Source organism: Suillus subaureus (genome assembly GCF_016647635.1).
Source record: "Suillus subaureus strain MN1 chromosome Unknown BJ212scaffold_20, whole genome shotgun sequence".
In the NCBI taxonomy this organism is placed as follows: domain Eukaryota; kingdom Fungi; phylum Basidiomycota; class Agaricomycetes; order Boletales; family Suillaceae; genus Suillus; species Suillus subaureus.
The window spans coordinates 137,904-158,602 of NW_024538576.1; the positions used below are offsets into that span (position 1 = coordinate 137,904).

General features: G+C 47.6%; 6 protein-coding genes across 6 annotated transcripts; 2 read left to right on the forward strand and 4 right to left on the reverse strand.

The window, feature by feature from the left end:
- Positions 1 to 6,964: 6,964 nt before the first annotated feature.
- On the forward strand, positions 6,965 to 7,531 carry BJ212DRAFT_1240629 (uncharacterized protein; the record flags this gene model as incomplete). Its single annotated transcript, XM_041329585.1, has 1 exon — positions 6,965 to 7,531. A coding segment is annotated over one exon (567 nt), but the record flags the coding sequence as incomplete, so codon positions are not given.
- A 1,754-nt stretch (positions 7,532 to 9,285) lies between these two features.
- On the reverse strand, positions 9,286 to 9,701 carry BJ212DRAFT_1274020 (uncharacterized protein; the record flags this gene model as incomplete). The annotated part of the gene is made up of 3 exons (XM_041331133.1): positions 9,286 to 9,342; positions 9,398 to 9,466; positions 9,516 to 9,701. Coding segments are annotated over 3 exons (312 nt in total), but the record flags the coding sequence as incomplete, so codon positions are not given.
- Positions 9,702 to 14,718: 5,017 nt separating this feature from the next.
- On the reverse strand, positions 14,719 to 15,417 carry BJ212DRAFT_1300422 (uncharacterized protein; the record flags this gene model as incomplete). The annotated part of the gene is made up of 4 exons (XM_041332988.1): positions 14,719 to 14,793; positions 14,867 to 15,072; positions 15,124 to 15,248; positions 15,305 to 15,417. The coding sequence occupies 4 exons, from the start codon at positions 15,415 to 15,417 to the stop codon at positions 14,719 to 14,721; spliced, it is 519 nt and encodes a 172-aa protein (XP_041191943.1).
- Positions 15,418 to 16,675: 1,258 nt separating this feature from the next.
- BJ212DRAFT_1273981 (uncharacterized protein) lies at positions 16,676 to 18,410 on the reverse strand (the record flags this gene model as incomplete). The annotated part of the gene is made up of 3 exons (XM_041331129.1): positions 16,676 to 17,002; positions 17,073 to 18,120; positions 18,187 to 18,410. The coding sequence occupies 3 exons, from the start codon at positions 18,408 to 18,410 to the stop codon at positions 16,676 to 16,678; spliced, it is 1,599 nt and encodes a 532-aa protein (XP_041191944.1).
- A 720-nt stretch (positions 18,411 to 19,130) lies between these two features.
- On the reverse strand, positions 19,131 to 19,903 carry BJ212DRAFT_1447482 (ubiquitin-conjugating enzyme/RWD-like protein; the record flags this gene model as incomplete). Its single annotated transcript, XM_041338404.1, has 5 exons — positions 19,131 to 19,306; positions 19,367 to 19,402; positions 19,460 to 19,555; positions 19,612 to 19,726; positions 19,883 to 19,903. The coding sequence occupies 5 exons, from the start codon at positions 19,901 to 19,903 to the stop codon at positions 19,131 to 19,133; spliced, it is 444 nt and encodes a 147-aa protein (XP_041191945.1).
- A 175-nt stretch (positions 19,904 to 20,078) lies between these two features.
- BJ212DRAFT_1300425 (uncharacterized protein) lies at positions 20,079 to 20,600 on the forward strand (the record flags this gene model as incomplete). The annotated part of the gene is made up of 5 exons (XM_041332989.1): positions 20,079 to 20,102; positions 20,155 to 20,278; positions 20,338 to 20,383; positions 20,432 to 20,459; positions 20,484 to 20,600. 5 exons carry the CDS (start codon positions 20,079 to 20,081, stop codon positions 20,598 to 20,600), a joined length of 339 nt encoding a protein of 112 aa, XP_041191946.1.
- Between the last annotated feature and the right edge of the window lie 99 nt (positions 20,601 to 20,699).

The window sequence follows — 20,699 nt, forward strand, 5'->3', positions numbered from 1 at the left end:
ATCAATATGATATTGGAAATTGGTGCATTTGCAAAGCATCAAGTTGTGTTACAATTAGTCACACTTGAGTCACACACATTGCAATGTTCAATTCAAACTTTATCTCAATCATTAGTCATTGTAATGCAGGTGGGAAATTTCCAACAAAGAGGAAGCAGTAAGAAGACAAGCTCATGAGACCTAGCACCTTGCTGCTGAACAAGAGTGAGAACAGCAACAATCATTTGAAGATGAGTTGACCATGGCTTGCAAAGAAAAACACAAGAACAAATCCAAGTTTATCCCAGTCTCAACTGCTAAGATACCCACTGCACCCATTGTCATTCCTTTAAATTATGGTGTCCAAATGCTGAGGACAATAGTGAATTCTACTACTTTACTAGCAGAGGCTTCAGCAAAGTAAAGAAGAACCTTCTGTCAACAGAACTACAGGGTACAATTCTACTCCCAGGAGGGGATGGACAGTAGATATGGGTCAATGCTAATGAGACCTGCAACTCCAAAGCTATAATCACTAAAGATAGAAACCTCTCTTGGGAGAACTTTAATAAAGTTACTCCTTATGTGGTCATTGCTATGAAATACCAAAAGTGACCAAAGGATTATTATGTTAATATGCACATTGCCTTACAGACTGCTCTCTAGAACCATTGCTGGAGTCATGCCCTTGATATGCTAAAGCAGCATGTGCTCCTAGAATCCCAATGCAATTCTGACATTGGTATAGGCCCTGGTGTTTCTGTGCACCTCTGTATTTGCAAGTTTTCCAGTGTCAGATAACAGTCCAATGTAGAGATTATACTTACTGTGGGCTTATATAGGCAGATATTACTTAGTGTTATGTTCGCACTTTTGGTGCTTATGTAATCATCTTAGTTTTCACCTCTTACCAGTACCAGTCTGAGACTGAAAGTTATTATCATGATTTCCTATCCTCTCTGAGCACTGAGCTTAGTCTAGAAACCCTTTAGGGTCAAATAGCAGCTAATGTTAAGAACCAGTTTGCTCAAAGTGGAGAGAGAGACTGATTCTGAGGGGCTTGGCCTCAGCTTGTATGCTGTGCCCCTTACCCAAGTATATGCCCTTCATTTCAGATGAAGTCCAAAGATGGCCTGACAAAGTCCACAGGACTTCCAGAGGCTGGCTACTCTGGTGGAGTGCTAGAGGACTTCTGGATGAGTATGGGAAATGTCCAGAGGAGCACAGAGTTCTGGAGGAATGCAGGAAGTGCTCAGGAAAGTTCCCACTGCAAAATAATACTTCTACAGAAAACAGGATGAAAGGATAGGAGGACAGAAGGATGGGATGTCCAGAGGTATGAAGGACAGGAGGTATGGAGGTATGGAGGACAAGATGTCCAAGGGTTAGGAGGACAGGACCTCCAGAGGTCTGGAAGGAATAGGGGCTACATTGGACTTTGTCTGATGTAGAAACAAATGGAGGTAGACTACCCTGAGGTAGAGTTGAAGAGACAGGAATTGGACCTAGGTCTGGAAAGAGGGTAAGTGCTGGAAAGGCAAAGCTCCAGCATAGGGAATCAATCCCTAGGCCTGATGGATAGGACAGACTTAGGTGGACCAAAGTCCAAGAGAAGATTGGGCAAGTCTAAGTTGATATTCAAACTGAGGAAACTATAGGAGTATGTACAGGGGTTATATACTGGAGAATATCTGAGGGGATCAGTAAGCAAAGGAGCAAGGCTATGTACAAGCATGTGGAAGCACATTAGTAAGTAAGACAGAACATAAGTAAATGAACTCAGTGTCATATCCTATATGCCAGACATAGATCCCATCATATTCCCACACTTTCTAGACCTATTTCCAGACCCCATATCTGACTCATTCCCAGATCCCCTTCCACTGTGTGCTCCATATCTAAGCAGGATTAGATCTGCTATGGAATTACCCCTGAGCTCCAGACCTCTGGATCCTCACTACTAGCCTGATCCATGCACCCCTATCCTGTCCACCCTATGCACATTCTGTCCAGCAAGACATCCAGACTTTACCTCCTCTCAGATTCCGGACTACATCCACCACCTCACATATCTCAGTCCTGTTTTTGCCCTGCCTTCCAGATTCCTAGATCTCTGGACCTCTGGATATTAACTGTTACTATCTCTGGATCATTCCCACCCTCCATCCAAGATCCTGCGCCTATCCCCATTTAGGTATCTCTGCCTTTCTGGTTCTTGGTTATCTCTGTTTCCATCTTGCTGATTGATCCTTGTATAAGTCTTCATCTCTGAGTTCATTTAGTTATGTTCCGTCTTACTTACCAATGTGTTTCCACATGCTTGTACATAGCTTTACTCTGTTGCTTACTGATCCTCTTGGATATCCTCTAGTATATAACCCCTGTACAACTCCTGTAGAGTCCTCAGTCTGAATATCATCTTAGATCTGTCCTCATCACCTTAGATCTGCCCAATCATCTTCTGGACTTCAGTCCATCTGAGTCTCATCCTTTTCCATAAGGCCTAGGGATGGATTCCCTAGGCTGGAATTCTGGACCTTTGGATTTGTCCCCTATGTCCCTGTCCCAAGTCTAGGGATTGCTTCCCTAGGCTAAAGTCTTGCCTTTCTGGTACTTACCCTCTCTCCAGACTTTGGTCCACTTCCTGTCTCTCCAACTCTACCTAAGGGTAGTCTACCTCTATTTGCTTCTATATCAGACTTTGTCCAATGTAGCCCCTATTCCTTCCAGACCTCTGGACCTCCTGTCTTCTGTACCTCCAGACCTCCTGTCCCTCATACCTCTGGGCATTCTGTCCTTCAGATGTTCCATCCTCCTAACCCTCGGACATCCTGTCCTCCATACCTCCATGTCCTGTCCTGTGTACCTCTGGACATCCTGTCCTCCAGACCTCCTATCCTTCCATCTTATTTCCTGTAGAAGTATTACCTTGCAGTGGGAACTCTCCTGAGTACTTCCTGCATTCCTCCAGAACTCTCCCATGCTCCTCTGGAAGTCCTCCCACACTCTCCACCAGAGTAGCCAGCCTCCAGAAGTCCTCTGGACTTCATCAGACCATCATTGGATGTCATATCTGCATATCTGGATCTCAGATCCAATCCACATCTTATCTCTGATCCTATCCACATCTTATCCCCCTCCAACATCTTATCCCCCTCCAACATCTCATCATCCAATCTGTCCACTCATCCAGTCCAGTCCACAATTCATCTGAATCCACAACCAGCACTCATCTCCTTTCAGTAATCCCCTAACTCTGGTATTTCGGTTATCAGTATATCCATCCTGCTCACTGATCCATTACCTATGCTTCATTTCCATTTCATGATTTGTGATCTGTTTCTACTTACCAATAGACTATCCATATGCTTTGTACATAGCCTCGGACCCTGCTGATTGATCATTCCATTAGATACCTATAGTATATAACCTCCTGTAAATCTCTGTAACACCTCAGTTCAAATATCAACTTAGTTCTGCTCATTCCTGTCCTCTGGACCTGAGTATCTCTACTCTCGTCACCCTCTGAGACTTAGGATTGATTCCTATAGTCTATCCGTATCCACCTCTGTCTACAACAGTCCACTACTGTTAGTTTCTAGTCTGGACTCATCCAGATTAGCCCTACAATACTTATCCTGCATCCAGAAGTCATCCAGATCCACTATGCTACTTGTCCAACCCTCTGGATACATTAGTCTTGCCTTTCTGAAATAAGGGGCAATACTTGAGTAAGGGGCACAGCACACAAGCTGAGGCTGAAGCCCTTAGGATCCATTAGCCCTTGAGTATGACCTTAACATCGGACTTCCTCTGAAATGAAGGGCACATACTTGGGTAAGGGGCACAGCGTACAAGCTGAGGCCAAGCCCCTCTGAGTCAGTCTCTCTCTCCCTTGAGCATGGTCCTTAACACTCAGTGTGACAGTCAAGTTTTCCTTGGGCTTAGATTTACTTACTTTCATTACCTTTACCTACCCCCACTTTCTTTAGTTTATGTTCGCATTTTTGCAGCTTATATAAGCATTGGATCTTACCTTTCACTCTTTACCTGTAGTCTGAGACCAGCACTTTTATGATGATTTCTCTCCTCTCTGAGCTCTGAGTCTAGTACAGAAACCCTTGTGGGTCAAATAGCAGCTAGGTACAGCACTTGAGACCCAACATATTGGCTAGGTACTTTACCAAGTATCTAGCCAAGTTGTATTACTCACATCAGAGATGAAGACTTGTACAAGGATCAATAAGTGAGACAGAACAAGAGGTAACTGAAAGCTGGAAAGCCAGAGATGTCTAAATGGGGATAGGTGCAGGATGTTGGACAGAAGGTGGGAATAGGTCCAGAGATCTGGGGATCCAGAAGATGAGGTGAATACAGGACCAGTGTGCAAACACAACTTGGCTAGACACTTGTTAAAGTGCCTAACCAAAAATATTGTTGTAGGTCGATGCTCTGCCTAGCTGCTATACTTGCAAGCAAGAACATTCAACCCTAAAGGGAATTGCTACTGAGAATGGCCAATGATACTAAAGACCCGAAAGTGCGCAGAGCACGGGAACAAGAGCGCGGGAATGCGGAAGTGCGGTTGATGAGCAGTTGATGAGCAGTTGATGCAGATGCTAGGGTAAGGGGTAGGGAAGTCTTAAGGAATGGTGTGAGTAACAAGTGAGGGCAAGGGTATTGATTGCACAGGTAAGGAAAGTCAAGACAAGGTGTCCAGGTATAAGGTAACCAATAGGGGCTAAAAAGTGCGTACTAATGGTGACTGCTCCTAAGTAAAACCTAAGGGAAGGAATTACTGTAGAAGGGGAGTAAATATGAAGTAGTCACCCTAGGCACTTTATACTAGCTAAACCCTCTCAGAAACAGAAGGGACAGGACAGACAGGCAGTAGGAATATGTAAAGACATGTAATAAGACTGCAACACTTGTTACAACACATGAGGCAAGGCAAAATATGTACCAATGAGGTAGGATGGACAATGGACCGATGCAGACATCTGTAAGGTAGTCTGAAGGCGCAGGAAATTGACCACAGGTATGCACTCAGTGTGGGAGTGAATGCGCAGGTCCACAGAGCACAGGAATACATGTCCAGAGTGGGTTGAGTGCGGGAAAAGCGGTCAATGGTTTTGTAGCTTTCCATCACCTATATCAAAAGATGGCCATTGCAAGCCTAGCAGGAATATGATCGTCACACCAGGATATGAGGAGATGGATATAGTCTAGAATCCAAGATGAGGTGAAGTCCAGATGTCTTGCTAGATGGAGTGTGCATAGGGTGGACAGGATAGGGGGGTACAGATCAGGCTAGCAGTGGAGATCTGATGGTCTGGAGCTCAGGGGTAATTCCACAGTGGAGCTGATCCTGCTGAGGTGTAGGGCAGACAGTGGAGGGAGAACTGGGAATAAGTTGGATATGAGGTGGGGTCCAGATGTAGGCTCAGAAGGCATGTGAATATGATGGAATGTGGGTCCAGATTGTGGGATATGACAGCTAGGCATAGCACATTTGACCCAACATTTAGAAGGCTACTTCCCAGTTCTCTTTGCTATGTCTGTTTACATACTGTTTACATGGTGTTTTTGTACCCTTTCCAGATCTGATCAGTTTCTCACACCCACAGTGATTCAATGGTGAGGTGTATGTTCAATCTATTTTCTCACTGTTTCATATTACTTACCTTTCCTTTGCACAAAATCAATGCCCAGAGATATGAGCCAGTGTAGTCTTCAATCATGCAAGACTATTTGTCAATTATGGCATCATCCATCTCCAGCAAGCACACTTTTTCTCAAGGTGGGACAACTATTGGCAAATATCACAATCACCTTGAAGGTGACAACATTGAGACCCTTCAGTGTGTAAAATGTGCTATCTGCCACAACCTCCTTTTCTGTGAACCAGGGCCATCATCCCTTATTGAGGATGAACTTGATGAGTTCAAGATCAAAGAAGAGTCTGGTGAGAAGTTTGAGGTTGAAGGATGGTATGTTTCTTGAAGACACTCACAGTAATGACTCAGAATGCAATACTGACATTGATGAAACCTAGTATTTATGTCAAACACACATCTCACATAATATTTCATATTTTACATGCTTGGGCCATGGCTTGGGCCAGAGCCAGCCAATGCCAGCTGGCTTTGGTGGCTTTGGCCTGGCATGAATTTTTGACAAGCCAGGCCAGAACATCCCTATTTCAGAGTTATGATACCCCTTTGCAACAAAATCTTCAATGAATGGCCTGATAAGTTCATTTGGGGCTGTTGATTGAACATCAGGAATCAGTGACCATTCAAGTCATAGTGCAAACCTCCCACTCATAAGCTGGAGCTCAACCATTCTTACCAAGTGTATTCAACATCTGTCTCAAGTATGGAAGCAATCTGATAAGAGAGTGATAGGTGTGGCACCTTCATCTGCCCTTTTAAAAAGGGCACCTTAGCCTTATTGAGTGTTGCAACTGCAGAAATTAAACTCATTCATGTAAAGAAAAGTTATGATATTTGCCATTTAGTCTGCTCATGTCCACTCTTAGTAGACCTTAGAAAGTAGTGTGATCTGTGATGTTCATAATAACCTATATAAATACAATAATACATACAGTGGACTTTAAAAAATACTGGGGAAACATGAGAAAATGAACCATCACCAATCATCCACCATAAGTAGTGTTGTGGGCAGAAGTCTGCCATTCTGCCAATGGCAATTGCTGGCAGTAGGTTGAGGGCCTTTGGCAGAAGTCGGCAGAAATCAATATGAATCTTACTTGTACTACAAGTAAATAGCATATGATCAATGTTCAAAAAAGTGTATCTAGCCTCTCTGCACACCAGAATGTTGTCAAAAAAGTCCAAAGGCTGCCCCACTCAAAAAATCATCACCAACCATTTTGTCCAACAGCAAAAAGTCTCAAATTCATCCAATTGTTATTTTTATGAATGCAACTACTGTTCGACATCTATAGAAGGCTGTGACAACAAAGGTAGCTCTCAACATTGCCAAACAATTGCAATGGAGCAAACAGCTTTCAAAAATGCTTGTTGCTGACTTGAAAGAGTATCACAAATGCTCTGGAGTATTTTCCAGAGGGCAAGCTAATGCACTTGATTGGTGGGAAACCCTCCCAGTCAGTGCTGAGTGCTGTCCATTGAAGGCATTTGCAATCATAATCCACATGATTGTACCTTATGCTGCCAATGTCAAGTGTTATTTCTCAGGCCTGGGTGGGGTACAATCTGTGAAGTGCTGTAACCTATCAGTTCAGACTTTCAAGTCTCTTAGCAAACTCCAAGCAAGCTACACAAATTTCTTGCATAAGGTAGATCATGAAGCCGGCAAGGCAACACATCACAAACATGCCCATATGCACACTCAACCAGAGTGTGGACTTGACATAGCCTTAGCAAACAAACTTCAAAGGTCTTTCACATGGGTGCCTCCACTCACTGGTGACTCTCACAACTCAGACAATGAATTCCTTGCAGGCCTGGAGTCAATAATGGATGAAGAGCTGCTTGAAGAATTCACCAGGTTTGAAAACAAGATGCTGGATTCACACCATGGCTTGCAAGAACTTGAAGGTACTTGTGAAGTCCCAGATATTTTCAACAAAGGTGTTATTGATTGGAACAAGCTAGAGAAGGTTGATAAAGGAATCACACCTGCGGGATTTATTGAGGAAATTGATGTGGTTGGCCGTGGGTCACAAGGCATGGAGGCAGTCTGGAACATCAACACACTATTGTTGTCGGAGGGTGTAGCATCCATGCAATAGCTTAGATCATTTTTGCCGTCATCTTGAACCACTCTAGAAACACGCAAAAACACGCAAAACATTTCTGCCATTCTGTCAATTGCCACTCTGCCGTTTTTTTGGCAGAACTCGCCCTAAAATATTTCTGCCCCTGACACTAACCATAAGTACCAGTCAGCTAGTCGGGAATCGGCAATTTTTCTCAGGGTGCACCACTTCTTCAGATTACTGTTACGATCTCACAAACGGAATCAGGAAACAGGATATCAGAGATTGCGCGAGCATACTTTACGACGAACTACGTCTCTAAATTCATTGACACCTAAGACTAGATATACTTGGATTTGATTTGTTTGATTTACAGGTACGTGTAGCGAAGAAGAGAGAATGTACATGTATCCATGTGTACAGTGTAAAAGCAGATAAGTTGTGATGCAATGCTATAACCTGACAAAAAAAATAGATATTATATGTAGAGATCATTGAAGATAACAGGTCATATACGACGACACAGCTCACCGCCACCATGGAGGAGGACCAGATGTCCCAGGTCCTCCAGGCCTCACATAGCTGCTGCGAGTCGAACTGCTTCTTGAATCTAGTCCGCCATCCACGTTGAAAGATCCAAAGTGCGGTGCAGCTGCATTGTTGGCCGCGGTTCTGTGAGGCTGGCTCCCCAATGAGCCCACGTTGGTCCGTGTTGTACCATGGAATTCACCTGTCACCAGGGAGTATGAGTCTAGCATGTTAGATGCTATAGACGTAGATGATGACGAAGATGATGACGACGACGACGATGACGATGAGCCCGCAGTTTGAGGAAAAACTGCGCTAGACATGGCACTAGATGATGGAGGCGCTCCGAAGATGCTTCGTGGGGCTGGCGCAGGATCATGAAAGCCAGAAGTTACACCTATGAAACTCGTTCTTCCGATTTCATAATCGACTTCCATTGGAGAAGATAGGAAATGTGGACCGCTATCCCGTGTTGTTTCAGGCACTCGACGAGCACTGGCTCGATTTGTCATTGACCCAAACCAGGAAGTCGGGCGAGAAAGTGCTGGGCGACTTGACGCATTAGGACGAGGTCCGCTGACGTTCTGGACAGATGGGAAAGTGCGGGGTGCCGTACTACTCTGAGCTGTACTGGCAGTTGAGCTGGGAAGTTGATGATAAGGATCTAGGAACTGTGAACCGTGGGATTGCTCTGGACGTGGTGGGTGGATGTGGAGATAGTGGTGGTGATGATGATGGAAATGAGTCCCACTGCCATTAAACCTTGTCGCCGCCACCGGCTCGGCAGGAGTACCAACAACCGTTTGGACACGGGACAATGGCTGTTGCTGGGTACCACTCCCTGATTGGGCATTGGACCCTCGGCGAGCGCGATTGAGGAAATCACCAAAACGCATGGCAACAACCCCAGAGGTAGAGTCTGAGCTTGATGCCCGGCCGTGATTGCCGCTTGCTCCCACTTCAGGTTCTCTTGACCCCGACCCACCAGCTCCCGCACTTGTCATTATGCTTGCCTTATACGGGCATTTCGGAGAATCCTTGACCTTTTTGCGACATACAGGGCAAGTATTCGCTGTCTTGAGCCATTGCTGGAAGGGTAACTCGTCAGCAAGCGAAAAAAAATACAGAAGAAGACAAGTATACCTCCAAACAAGCCTTATGTAGCCAATGGGTACATTCAATAAGTTTTGTGACAGGATCGTCGCGCCCATACTGCAGAAGAAAGATAAGTATGATACGTCACTGAATAAATTTAACAGACACGTGCATCATCCAAACATATTGGACACCGTGTCTCGCTGTCTTCCTTGGCCCATGCTTGATAGGTCCCGGTTGGAAGCGAAGCAATGACGTCGGCAGGCGTGGCTTTCGATCTAACTTCCCCAAGCGTTTCGCCTAGCGACAACAATCCCTCATACGACGAGTCAAATAACTCATCCGGCTTCATACGAAAAGACAAACATGAGGAACATCCCAGTAAACACAACATAGCATACACACCATATAATCCCCCATATTTCTCCTTGCCATCGTCCGAAACATCGAACGAATACGAGTACCCTCTGCTCGGGACGTTCCGCGTGTGAGGCCAGCCCGCTGCCTCAAGGTACGAATGGGTGTCCGTTCTTCTGGTGGCGCTGCTTCTTGTCGTTCTCGAGGCCGGTCTGTAGTGTTTCGGTATGGATTGTGGGTGATGGTAGCGGAACCACTGGAGGTGGATGACGATCCGGAGCTGGTTGGAGTAGATGAACCTTGAAGCAGTGGAGACCGCCATGGAAGTAATGTGAGGCGATTAGCATTTCCAAGTCTTCCGGAGGGCCCCTGGTGAGGCTGAGAAACGTTGCGCCTGGAAGCCAAGTCAGATCGTTCGTTGTTGGGACCATATCGCTCCATCATGTCACGCATTGTTCTCATTCTTTCATAGTCGCGATCCTGGGCTTGTATGAATGACTCCCATGAAGCGTTGGAGGTAGTGTTGTGTGCGGGGGCATCCCGCCTGGCGCTAGACCAGAATGGATCAAGAGGCAAACTTTGAACGCCTCTCTCTGCTTCATTCAATCGGTGCCTCGTAAGATGTTCGTCGCTGGACTGCCCTCTCGATGGAGGGACGCGGCCCCGTGTACCAGTGAAGGCGCTATTACCCTGCGTGGATGTGTTGTGAGAGTCGACGCCAAAAGCCAAGGATGTTGCTGAAGCAGCAGGCTCCGGCATCATATGCCTCGATGTAAACCGTGCACTACAGTGTCAAGGAACATTCAGCAAGTGTTCGATGGAAGTTATACATAACACTGACCTCGCGGCTGCTGTGCGTTCCCTTCCACGCCTTGGCTGCACAAATATGTCAGTGCTAAATACGTCATGTGATTTGTTGACGGGGACACACCAAGATACCAAAGTAAGAATCCATGTCATCGCTATCGTTATCCTCATCCGAGTTCCCAAATGAAAACATAGTGGAAGGTTCGTGAGTGGGAGGCGTAGGCTCTGGTTCTGGCACACGGGAATCACCGCGTCCTTGGTTCGCTTGTATCGCCCGCCGCAAAGAATCGCGGTATATTCCAGGCGTGAACATATCCAAGTTAACGCTGGTAAAAGGATGAGATCTCGCAAATGTGTCACCATTAGACACCTGTGATCGTTCCGAAAATATGCGCGGTGGAGAGCGCGAGTGAGCAGTACGCAAGTTGTGAAGAGGTGGTGTGGGCGGACGATAAACATACGGTGGCTGCGCGTCTCCCTCCACTGAGCGTGTTAAACCGGGAATAGCGTTGATTGTGGCGAACACAGGGTCAAAGATGCTGTCGGGTGAGTCTTCCGAAGAAAGATGATTGCGGTCTCTTGACAAAGATCTGTCATTCCCACTTCTTGTCTGGGGATGTCTGTGTTCGGATGAAATCTCTGAAAATCGGACACTCTCCCATTCGTTCAAGCCTCCTCGTGGAAACTGAGAAGCTGACCCAGAACCGCTTGACGCGAATGGTCTTGAAGGAAGATCGCTTGTTCGACCAGACGACAAGGGGTGGGAAGATGTGTTCGATGAGGAGTCTTCTTGACTGGCCATAAGACGCCTCAAGCGAGTAGCGGCAGCCAAACTTGAAGTGTTTGGACTGTCCCGAGGAGGCTCGTCAGAGTTGGGACGTGAATCAGACAATTGGGAGCGAAGATGCGCCCTGGCATTGGTACGGCGATGTTCCGCGGCACTCTCTGATACCAACGAGTTGCTGGACACTGTAGTAGCGGAGGCATGCAAGCGAGAATGAAAGCGGTAACGAGCTGAAGGAGGATTGGGCGGTTCATGTCGGGAAGGCGACCCAGACAATGAACGGGCTGGTTGAGAAAGATCAGTGAATATGATTTGGATAAATGCGTTGCGCCTTACCAGTTTCTACACCACGCTCGAGTAGACCGCGGGCATTATGAAGACCTTGGATGATCTCGCGCACACTGTCTGGATGGGAGGGGTCGTCATCGTCTTCATCATTTTCGCCGACAAGATCGTAACGGTTATGAGCCGTCACCCTGCGCCTTCTCTCGTGATCGGTAGAGTCCTCTTCACCGAGACCCACTAAGTAACGGTCAAATGACAATTCTGCTTCTTCGGAATCTTCGACTGCCTGCTCTCTGGAAAACGAAGGGAAAGCCTCCGAGAGAGGGCGAACTGGCGATATTTGTGAACAACAGGAATGAATAAACATAAAAACCATACTTAGGTTACGTGAACGTTCGATGACTGTTCTAGCACGCGCAGCAACATCTTGGTATCTGTCAGCAGAGCGAGAAGGTGATGAATTATAGTCCTGGGTTGTATTCAAAGTATCCCGGTATCGTTCCTCATCAGCAGTGTAGAAGTGAGAAATGGAGTCTCCAAGCACTGGAACAATAGTAGCTCTTAGTCAACATGATCATCACATGTGTGGGACAGAGCACCGACCAGAGGATGACGCAGAAGTGCTTGTTGACGTACGCGCAGAACTCGTAGATCTCCAGCCTGCATCTGAGTGTGTAGTACGTCTTGCGGCCTGCGGCCTAGCAGCCAGATCAGACGTTGGCGACTCGAATACGCTGTCGAGTAATCCTGGACGTGTGACCACGTCTGGCGACGGCGCAACTGGCGGTGAAGAACGGGGGAGAGCAAGAGCAGCCCATGTCAAATTGGATGAGCCAGAGCTTGGCACACGATGGACGCCTTGCCTGCTGACTACATCTGGCGACGATGCAACAGGTGGTGGTGGACGGGAAGAGGCGAGAGCAGCCCATGACACATTTGATGGCCCAGAACTTGATCCATGATGGACACTTTGACTGCTGTCGGGTCCATTTAAGGTATCAGTATTGTTTCTTTCAGTTTGCAGGACTAACGGTACGGAGGCGAGTGATCGGCTGGGAAACTCATCAGATTCTCGGATAGATGCGTTCGTCCTCGCTGATGAAGAGATTGATGGGGATGGGCGGTTTGAAGGATAAGGAGGGGTGTTCGACGAACGTGTAGAATTGGAGGTATTACTCGATGAGGCAGTATAGCCGGGACGTGATGATAAGCCTGTCAGCGGGTAGTATGTAATCAGTGCTGATGTGTATGTAACAGATCAAAGAGACGCCAACCATCTGGTGCTTGGTAAGATAACGAGCCAGCCTGTCTGGGAGCCGCAGTGTGTGTGCGCCCAGACCCAATTGAAGCAGTTGCATCGGTGAAATATTGACCTCGGCGATCCTCCCCAGATGTGTGCGATGAGTCCGGTGAAGCTCCAAAATGAGTCCAGTCCCAGTTGTCAAATGCTTCGGTGGTATCATTTGAGGATTCGCGTGGGGACAGAACGGGAGATGCGGTAGGGTGCCAAGATGGAGTACGTGAGTGTGAACGCCGGAGGGCTGCGATGTGACTATCAAATTCGTTGAAACGTTCTATGGAGCTTCTAAGAGCGTCATGTACAGTAGAAGATACTACTTCTGGCGGAGGTGCGGGACGTGGGATGTCCACGGAAAAACCAGAGCTATCTGACATGTCCTCATCCTGAGGTTCGGTCTCGGTACTCGGTAGCACAGGCGTTGGTGAGACAAAAGTACTCGAAGTAGAGGCAACGGCGGGAGATGGATAAGCTGTGGATCTCCTGTTTTGGTCAAGAGAGAGGTTATGGTCGTCGGTAGTCGAGCCCTCGCTCAGCGAGGCGCTCGATCGTGCAGAAACATACTCGGAGGATCTGGAAGAGTCTGCAGAACGATTGCTGACAGAGGAGCTGCTGGTACTCCTTGCCCTCTTGTTTCTTTCATTGCCACTATTGCTGCTACTGGAGCCTGTCGGAACATTGTGGGTTGCTGTGCCACTCCCGTTGGCTTGGAGAGCGCTAGTCATTGGAGAGCCTGAATCGTAGCCGAACTGTTCAAACGTCCGTTTGAACGAGGTTGCATTTGGTGCGAAGGAGACATGAAGATGAGAGGGATACTCTGAAGACATGAATGCAGACCACAAGGTCCACAGAGAAGAACAAAGGAAAGGGGGTCCTAGTCACGTAGTGATGGTAATTACAAGTCCCACCCTTAATGGGCCTATGTATGGCTGAGTCAATTGCAAACCCTTGGTTTCAACTCTCCGATTCCGATCATCGTCTTCTCCTCATCAAAATCGCTCTTCGTCGAGCGATGGTCTGAGCTCATCACAGGATCCGGTGCACAATACGTGTTTCTGTCAACGGGTAACAACTCAATTCGCATGATTGCAACGAGGAGCCATTTCCTAGAATAGCTCTGGTCCGACGTGTAGGGACTCAACTTACAAGGTATGATGCATTGGTGCTCCATTGCCGTGCGCAACGTTATCACGTCCGACGGCCTACCGTAACATTATTCCATTCGAAATGCTTTCACCCTTAGCTGCACAAATTGGACGTTCGGCATTACAGGCGGCCGTTAGCATCACCATACTTTGGGGTTCCAAGCAGTTCTGGGCAGCAGTGCGGGCATTCTATATGGGATTTCTTACATGCTGGTAGTATCGCTGCACAGGATCTGGAGTGTTCGAAAGAGAACACGGTGCGGTGTCAACGTTCAATATCACAGCTGGCTACACTTCGCCTGTTGATTGATTTATATTCAATGCACCGTCCTCGGCCCTGGCAGTGATTAAGTGCATAGTCACTCGCTATGCGTGTTGCAATTATCGTAAGTCCGACGTATCAGTGTCACGGTGTTCCATCACGGCTAACTTCAAGCAGCTCCTACAGCATGGTTCAGCTGGCAAAATGGAATCACTCGTTGCATATTATGATACAGCTTCGTCACTGACTTAGGGTATGTATGACACAAAGTTATAGTAATCTCGAAATATAACTTTAATTTACCAACACAGTTACTGTTCATTTTAATTAGAAACCCAGTGACCCACACTGCTGTTGCATTTCACTAGGACATGCCAACTTGGCAGCATCACGCATGCAGAGAGGCGCAGCTCTGCTACGCCTTAAGTTAGACTACTCGATGAATACACTGAATTTTTTCGAGTAGCCACAGTTCTTCGAGTCTTGCACGCGAACTGTATGGTATTGCTGTTAAATTTTTGAATTTTTGAAAATTATTACGTCAGCACAACCCTCTATGTCCGGAATTCAGACAACTCACTTTTATACATCTGCCCACAGAACAGGTAAGCACGCTGACAATGGTAAGTGCTACGCCTGCAAAAGAAGCCGCTAGGATTATTCCGACCATATATACTTTCAGAGAGGTTTCGTCGATATTGAACGTCCTGAACGTGCAAGTATTGGATAATTCATCGTTTGCTGTAGGTGCCGTCACCAAGGTTCCGGTCGGCGCAGTCATTATTACTGGACACCGGACATGAAGTTTACGCAAAGATTTAAGCAGGGCAGACTCACGGCTGGTCACCGATCCTGTGGCGGTCGCAGCTACAGAAGCCATGCATCCAGACTCCAGCAAAGTCGAGGAAATAAAATTACAACTGCTTCCTGTAGAGGAAGAATCCGAGCAAGTCCCCTCAGTCCTAGAAAGCAAATCCGTGTTAATTTACGAATACACGATGGACGCGGGATGACATACGTGATGACAGAGGACCCGGCAATGGATGCCCGTCGTGCCGTATTAGATCCTGCAGGTGCGGCCCAGATGATGATGAGGGTATGAAGTAACAAGAACATCATCAAAAGTTTCATGCAGGGCAGGCCAAGGGATCTGGGGTGTGATCTTAGGCGTGTTCAATGGTTGCCATTTGTCTGGCTTTTGAACCCGTAAACGATCATACAACGACAACGCTATGTGGATGGCACGTACGGAGCAGGACTTGATAAGCATTCCACGGTGTCAGTGACATGGCATATCGGTTAGCTGTCGTAGTAGCTGTCGCGCTCCGAAGCACTCGTACAACGTGTACTTGGTCGTATTAGTGGTTGGTGAACGTGCAAGATTATTTGAGGTAATTCTGCCACCCTATGCTGACGGTCCTATACCTTATCTGATATCATTCCTAACATGAAACTTGCTGTACATCCAGGCTCTCCGGAACTCCGGAATCAAAACACAGATCCACTTGGTGGGGAATTTCCTTGATCTGACATCTAGGCCCGTAGAACATTCTATCATAAGACGCCAAAGACGCCACCAAGTATCAGCATTCCAAAGTCGACCAGCCGTGGACATCGGCGCAATACACTTAAACCGCGGACTCGGACTCCTCACAAGCAAGGTTCCGAATACTTACGCAGTACCGAGAATGTGATGCCACAGCTCGCTTGTGTTTGCTGCCTTCCTAATCTGACATGGTTTCCTGATGTCACGATCAAATGTTTTCCAAGACACTCCGCAAAACATAAAGACGGTATAAGGCTTTTATCGCCCTGCTTGACCTGATGTGAAGTCGAACCTTTGGTTCCTTATCATTAGCGCTCAAACATTAGGTTACGCAGTCAAGTTATCTAGGTGACACCACAAGATCAACGGGTGCTCAGCACTGCAAGACTCCGTCGCGGGAGCATGTCAATGGAATTGGCACACGTCTGGAGGACGCCCGGGGGAGCTAGGCTTTCGGTTGCATTACCGCCATTCCACCGGATCGACAACTGGTCCTTACAATTACTATAACCTGACCCTTGGCTGACTTTGCTACTGAATTCAAATCTCTCCGGCGCGCAGTATTGATGACAGATACATTCCCACTATGCAATAACAAGATACCAAAGCTATATCTCTCGGCAGCAAGTCTAGAGACGTGTATACAAATATATCTATGTACACTATGTGTGTGGATACCGATGCCAATGTGAGAAACCATATGTGCCGCTAGACAACCAAGCCAAGACGAGCTCAGCCACATCGAGACGTTCCGTGTAAGATTACAATGCCCATGAGAAAGAAAACACATGCATACTTGCAAGAAAGCAGTACCCTCCATTGCGCCAAAAAACTCATCCTCAATCAAAACGGCGACCGTGATGACTCCCACACCTCGGGGAACGGGTACCACATAGCTGGCAGCTGGCACAGCTCGACAGCCCCTCCTTTGCTCCGACTGATTTCGAAGTCCAGCCACGCATCCTGGTAACGGTGGGTCCCTGCGCGTTTCCTATACTCAAAACCGACTTTGCCGAGCAGCTTGAGGCCCATCGCGAGGGCCCTGGCACAGTCTTTGCGTACTATACGCCATGACTCAAATTCGTCAACATCATCGTACTCTGGGAATTGCATGCAGATGCGCAGGTCTTGAAGGGCAGATAGAGGGGACAGTGCTTCGAGGAACTCTTCCTGCGGCGATCATACACGTCAAGATCAGTTTAGTATTGAATTTTGATCAGGCCAGAGGGGATACACGTACCCAGCTTGATACCGATTTACCATCGTGGTAACCACATCGCTCAATCTCTAGCGTCTGAAGGTGAGGGCAGTTGGAGGTGATGGACCAACACACGTTGGGCGTGAGCTTGTCCTCGATGATAATGCGCAAATGATTGAGCTCACAGCCGCTCGCGGCAACATCCATGAGCACACGGTCAACCTCTGCCTGGCCAAGCGCAATGGGCCAACGAGGAAGATCTACGATGGCGAGAATGGCGAGTCGCTGGAGAGATGACATGTGATTGAGAATTCCGTCGAGCTTGCAAGCGTTTGATATGGCGAAATCAGTAAGAGTTGCTAGCTTTGCTGTGTGCACCGGATCAGGAGGATCATTCTGTCCAAGGACGTGAAACTCCCGTGCTTTGCTTTGTGCGAAGAGTAGACGCAAATCCCGCAACGCATCCATACGTGCAAGCACGTTGAAAAGCTGCACGTGCGCTGGCGGCTCATACGGCTGCGTAACCGGAACATTACCGGTGAGCACAAAGGTTTTCAAGAACGGCCAATCTATTCTGGATAGAGCACCAAAAGAGCATAGACTACCAGACAGCTCGAGATGTGTGATGTGTGCTGCGTGCGTCTTGACAAATGCGATGGAAGCTTGTGTTTCTTGGACTTGCCTCCAGCTGGCCTGCGAGCGATACTTCCTCCTCCAGTCACGTATGAAGTACGTGATGTCAGAAAACCTTGGGTCTGTCGGTCCATCACCAACGCGAAGCGTCTGCCCAACAGTTGTAAGGGAAATCTGCTTGAACGCAGCGGGGGAGATGGACGTTATGCCTATTTGAAGCGGCGTGTCGATGAATGTGATGGCGTTGAGGGATCGCGAGAGACCCAAGGATTGAAAGAGGGACCGGGGTACGACGAAGGGGCAGCTCAGTGTCACCTTCGACAGCTTGGGCATTTTTGCAATCGCCGAATTGAATTTGACCAGATCGCAAGGGACATAATTACCATCTTTGTCCATTGTTCCCCACTTGAGGCGACTGGGTTCCGTCCATTCGTCAAACCATTCTAGCCGAAAATGCCTTGGCGCCGAAAATCACGGTGAATCCTGATGCTATGGGAGGGGGGGACGACGGCGATGGGCTTACCTGATATATGGCCAGAGGCCCTCAGGGAAGAAATGAAGGCCAGATTCCTCGTCAGCCTTGGACTTATGAGGCCACCGCACCTCAGAGAAGAGGTAGGGGAGGCACGACTCGCGGAAAGATCGAGTTGTGCTGGCAAGGGTCAGCAGCGCAGATGGCGCACCTCCATTACTAGACAACAGATCGTTGATGAGGATGTGCGTTATGTCCGCGTTCAAGATCGACATGACGGGACGAGAAGGATATATCCTATACACGGTGTAAAAATTGGGGGAGGTATTTGGACTGATTATGTTGGGTGCGCAAGGTGATTAGAAGCCTTGTAACCTCGAGCAAAAATTTCTAGGTGCAGTGAGGCAAGAAGACAGGTGGTCAGCACCGTGCATTCTGAAGCCTTGTATGGTGCTGTAACGTACAGACGAGTATCGCGGAAAGCGCGAACTTAAAGCGCACGTCCTGGCTAGGACCCCGTCGCCTTTGAGGACAACTCTAGCTATGTTGGTGGTTGATCTTCAGGCTGTGCCATCTCTTGCCTGTAAATATGGCGAAGTTAGTCTGAGAAACGCCCAAATGACTGTCAGATCAATCGTGCCGAATTCACAGGCTCTAGACTTAACCGAGACTTCGCGGTCTAGATCAACACCCAAGCCCAATTTCGGAACCATTCGTCGGACAAATACAAATTATGCTGCCTTTACAAGCGACTTACGAAAATATGAATCAGTGGGTGACCACATCAGGTCCCCTTTTTTGGAGGCCACGTCTAATTTGATCTAGGTGAACGAAACCCGCATCCACGCCGGAATCAGAATTAGAAGCCTGAGGTTGAAGTCCTCACTTCATGTACAAATTAACTGCCAAGGTTCATGCTTTGCTATACTCAGCTTACAATACTCATGCCTCCACACCGTCATGATTTCCAGATACTCCACCTGATTCCAGTATCATCAATTGGACGCATACTTCTCCGTCCACTCCCTGCTGACTCTTTGTGCGTCCTTCTCATCCTCCTTGTAGTGCTTGGCGACATCGGTAGCCAATGGGTCGTCAGGGTTGGGCGCACTCAGCAAAGCTTGTATCGACAACAGGACTGTCCGAATTTGCAATGCAGGGGACCATTTGTCTACAAGACAGTACATAATGTTCAAATCGGCAGGGACCAGCGCGAGGTACCCGAACGCACCTTTCAAAATATCTAAACAGATTCTACCCAGTTTGTCTGCAGTAGCGAAGCATATTTAGATTGTGCAGGCACTATGGCAACCTAAGAGCTCACCGATGTTTGGGTGGTATATCTTTGTGAGAAATCGCACCTTCGGGGGACTCATGGGATATTCCTCCGGAAGGAATAGTTCCAGGTGAAACACGCCCTCTTACCGGACGCTTCAGCATTCCGACAATGCATCATCTATAATCTCGGCAGCTCACGTTGGAAAGGACTGCCATCGGGCCCTTGAATCGTTACATCAAAGTAACGCAGGTTGTCCTCATGCGGCGCAGCAGTGATTCCAGGTGCGGGGTCTGCGACGAGGCGCTCAGTTTCCTATGCGGAACAATGGAGAATAGATGAAAGAGACATGGTCAGGGATGGCTGACTACTGGGAAGATGCTGTAAACATGATCGAACACACCTTGATGATCCGCTAGATAAGTACCAGATCATGTTCAAAATATGTTATTTCGGACAATGATAATGAACACCTGCCTTGGGTAGAGCCATATCTAGGGCTCAAGTGCAGGTCGTGCACGGTGGTAGATAATGAATGAGATGGAAACGAGATTACTTGGCGGACCTACTTTAGAGTCCATATACAGTAGTTTATTCTCACACTATATGTCCAAGAATCAGCTTTGGTCCTAGCATGGCCTTCGCCACACACAAGAGTGAGCTCATAATGTCCAACGATGTTCAGATGGATGTAAAATGATGTATCAAACATCACGAACTTGTGCTGATTGTTAGCATTCTAGGATGCAGGCGCTGAAAAGCGGGATGACTGGGTAAAGATCACCAGTTCAGACGGCTACTCCTTTCTCGTGAAGCGAAATGTCGCTGCGATCAGTGGCACACTCAAAAACATGCTTAGCGAGGACAGTGAGCTCTCGTTCCTTTTGGAAGCTTTGCTATGGTATCCGAACTATTACGCACTACAGGTAGTTTCAGGGAGGCAATTGCCAACACATGTCCGATCAGCGAACGGTAGGTGGCGACCGACCCGTTTAGGAACCTCGCTTTGTCTTCTAATAGCCGAAATAGCGCTGCTGTGGTCGAGAAGGTTTGTGAGTATATGTCCTTCAAGGCCTACTACGAGGGGCCTGGATCCAAGGAGGGTGTTGATGTGAATGAGTTCACCGAACGCATACCACCCGAGGTGGCGCTGGAACTGTGTGTCACATCGTTACCTGTTCCATTATGATCTGAACCAACGTGCGTCGATTAGGCTCCTCGCGGCTGATTATTTAGAAGGTGTGCTTGATTGCTCTATATGGAGTTTGCTGACCGTCGAGCACCATTC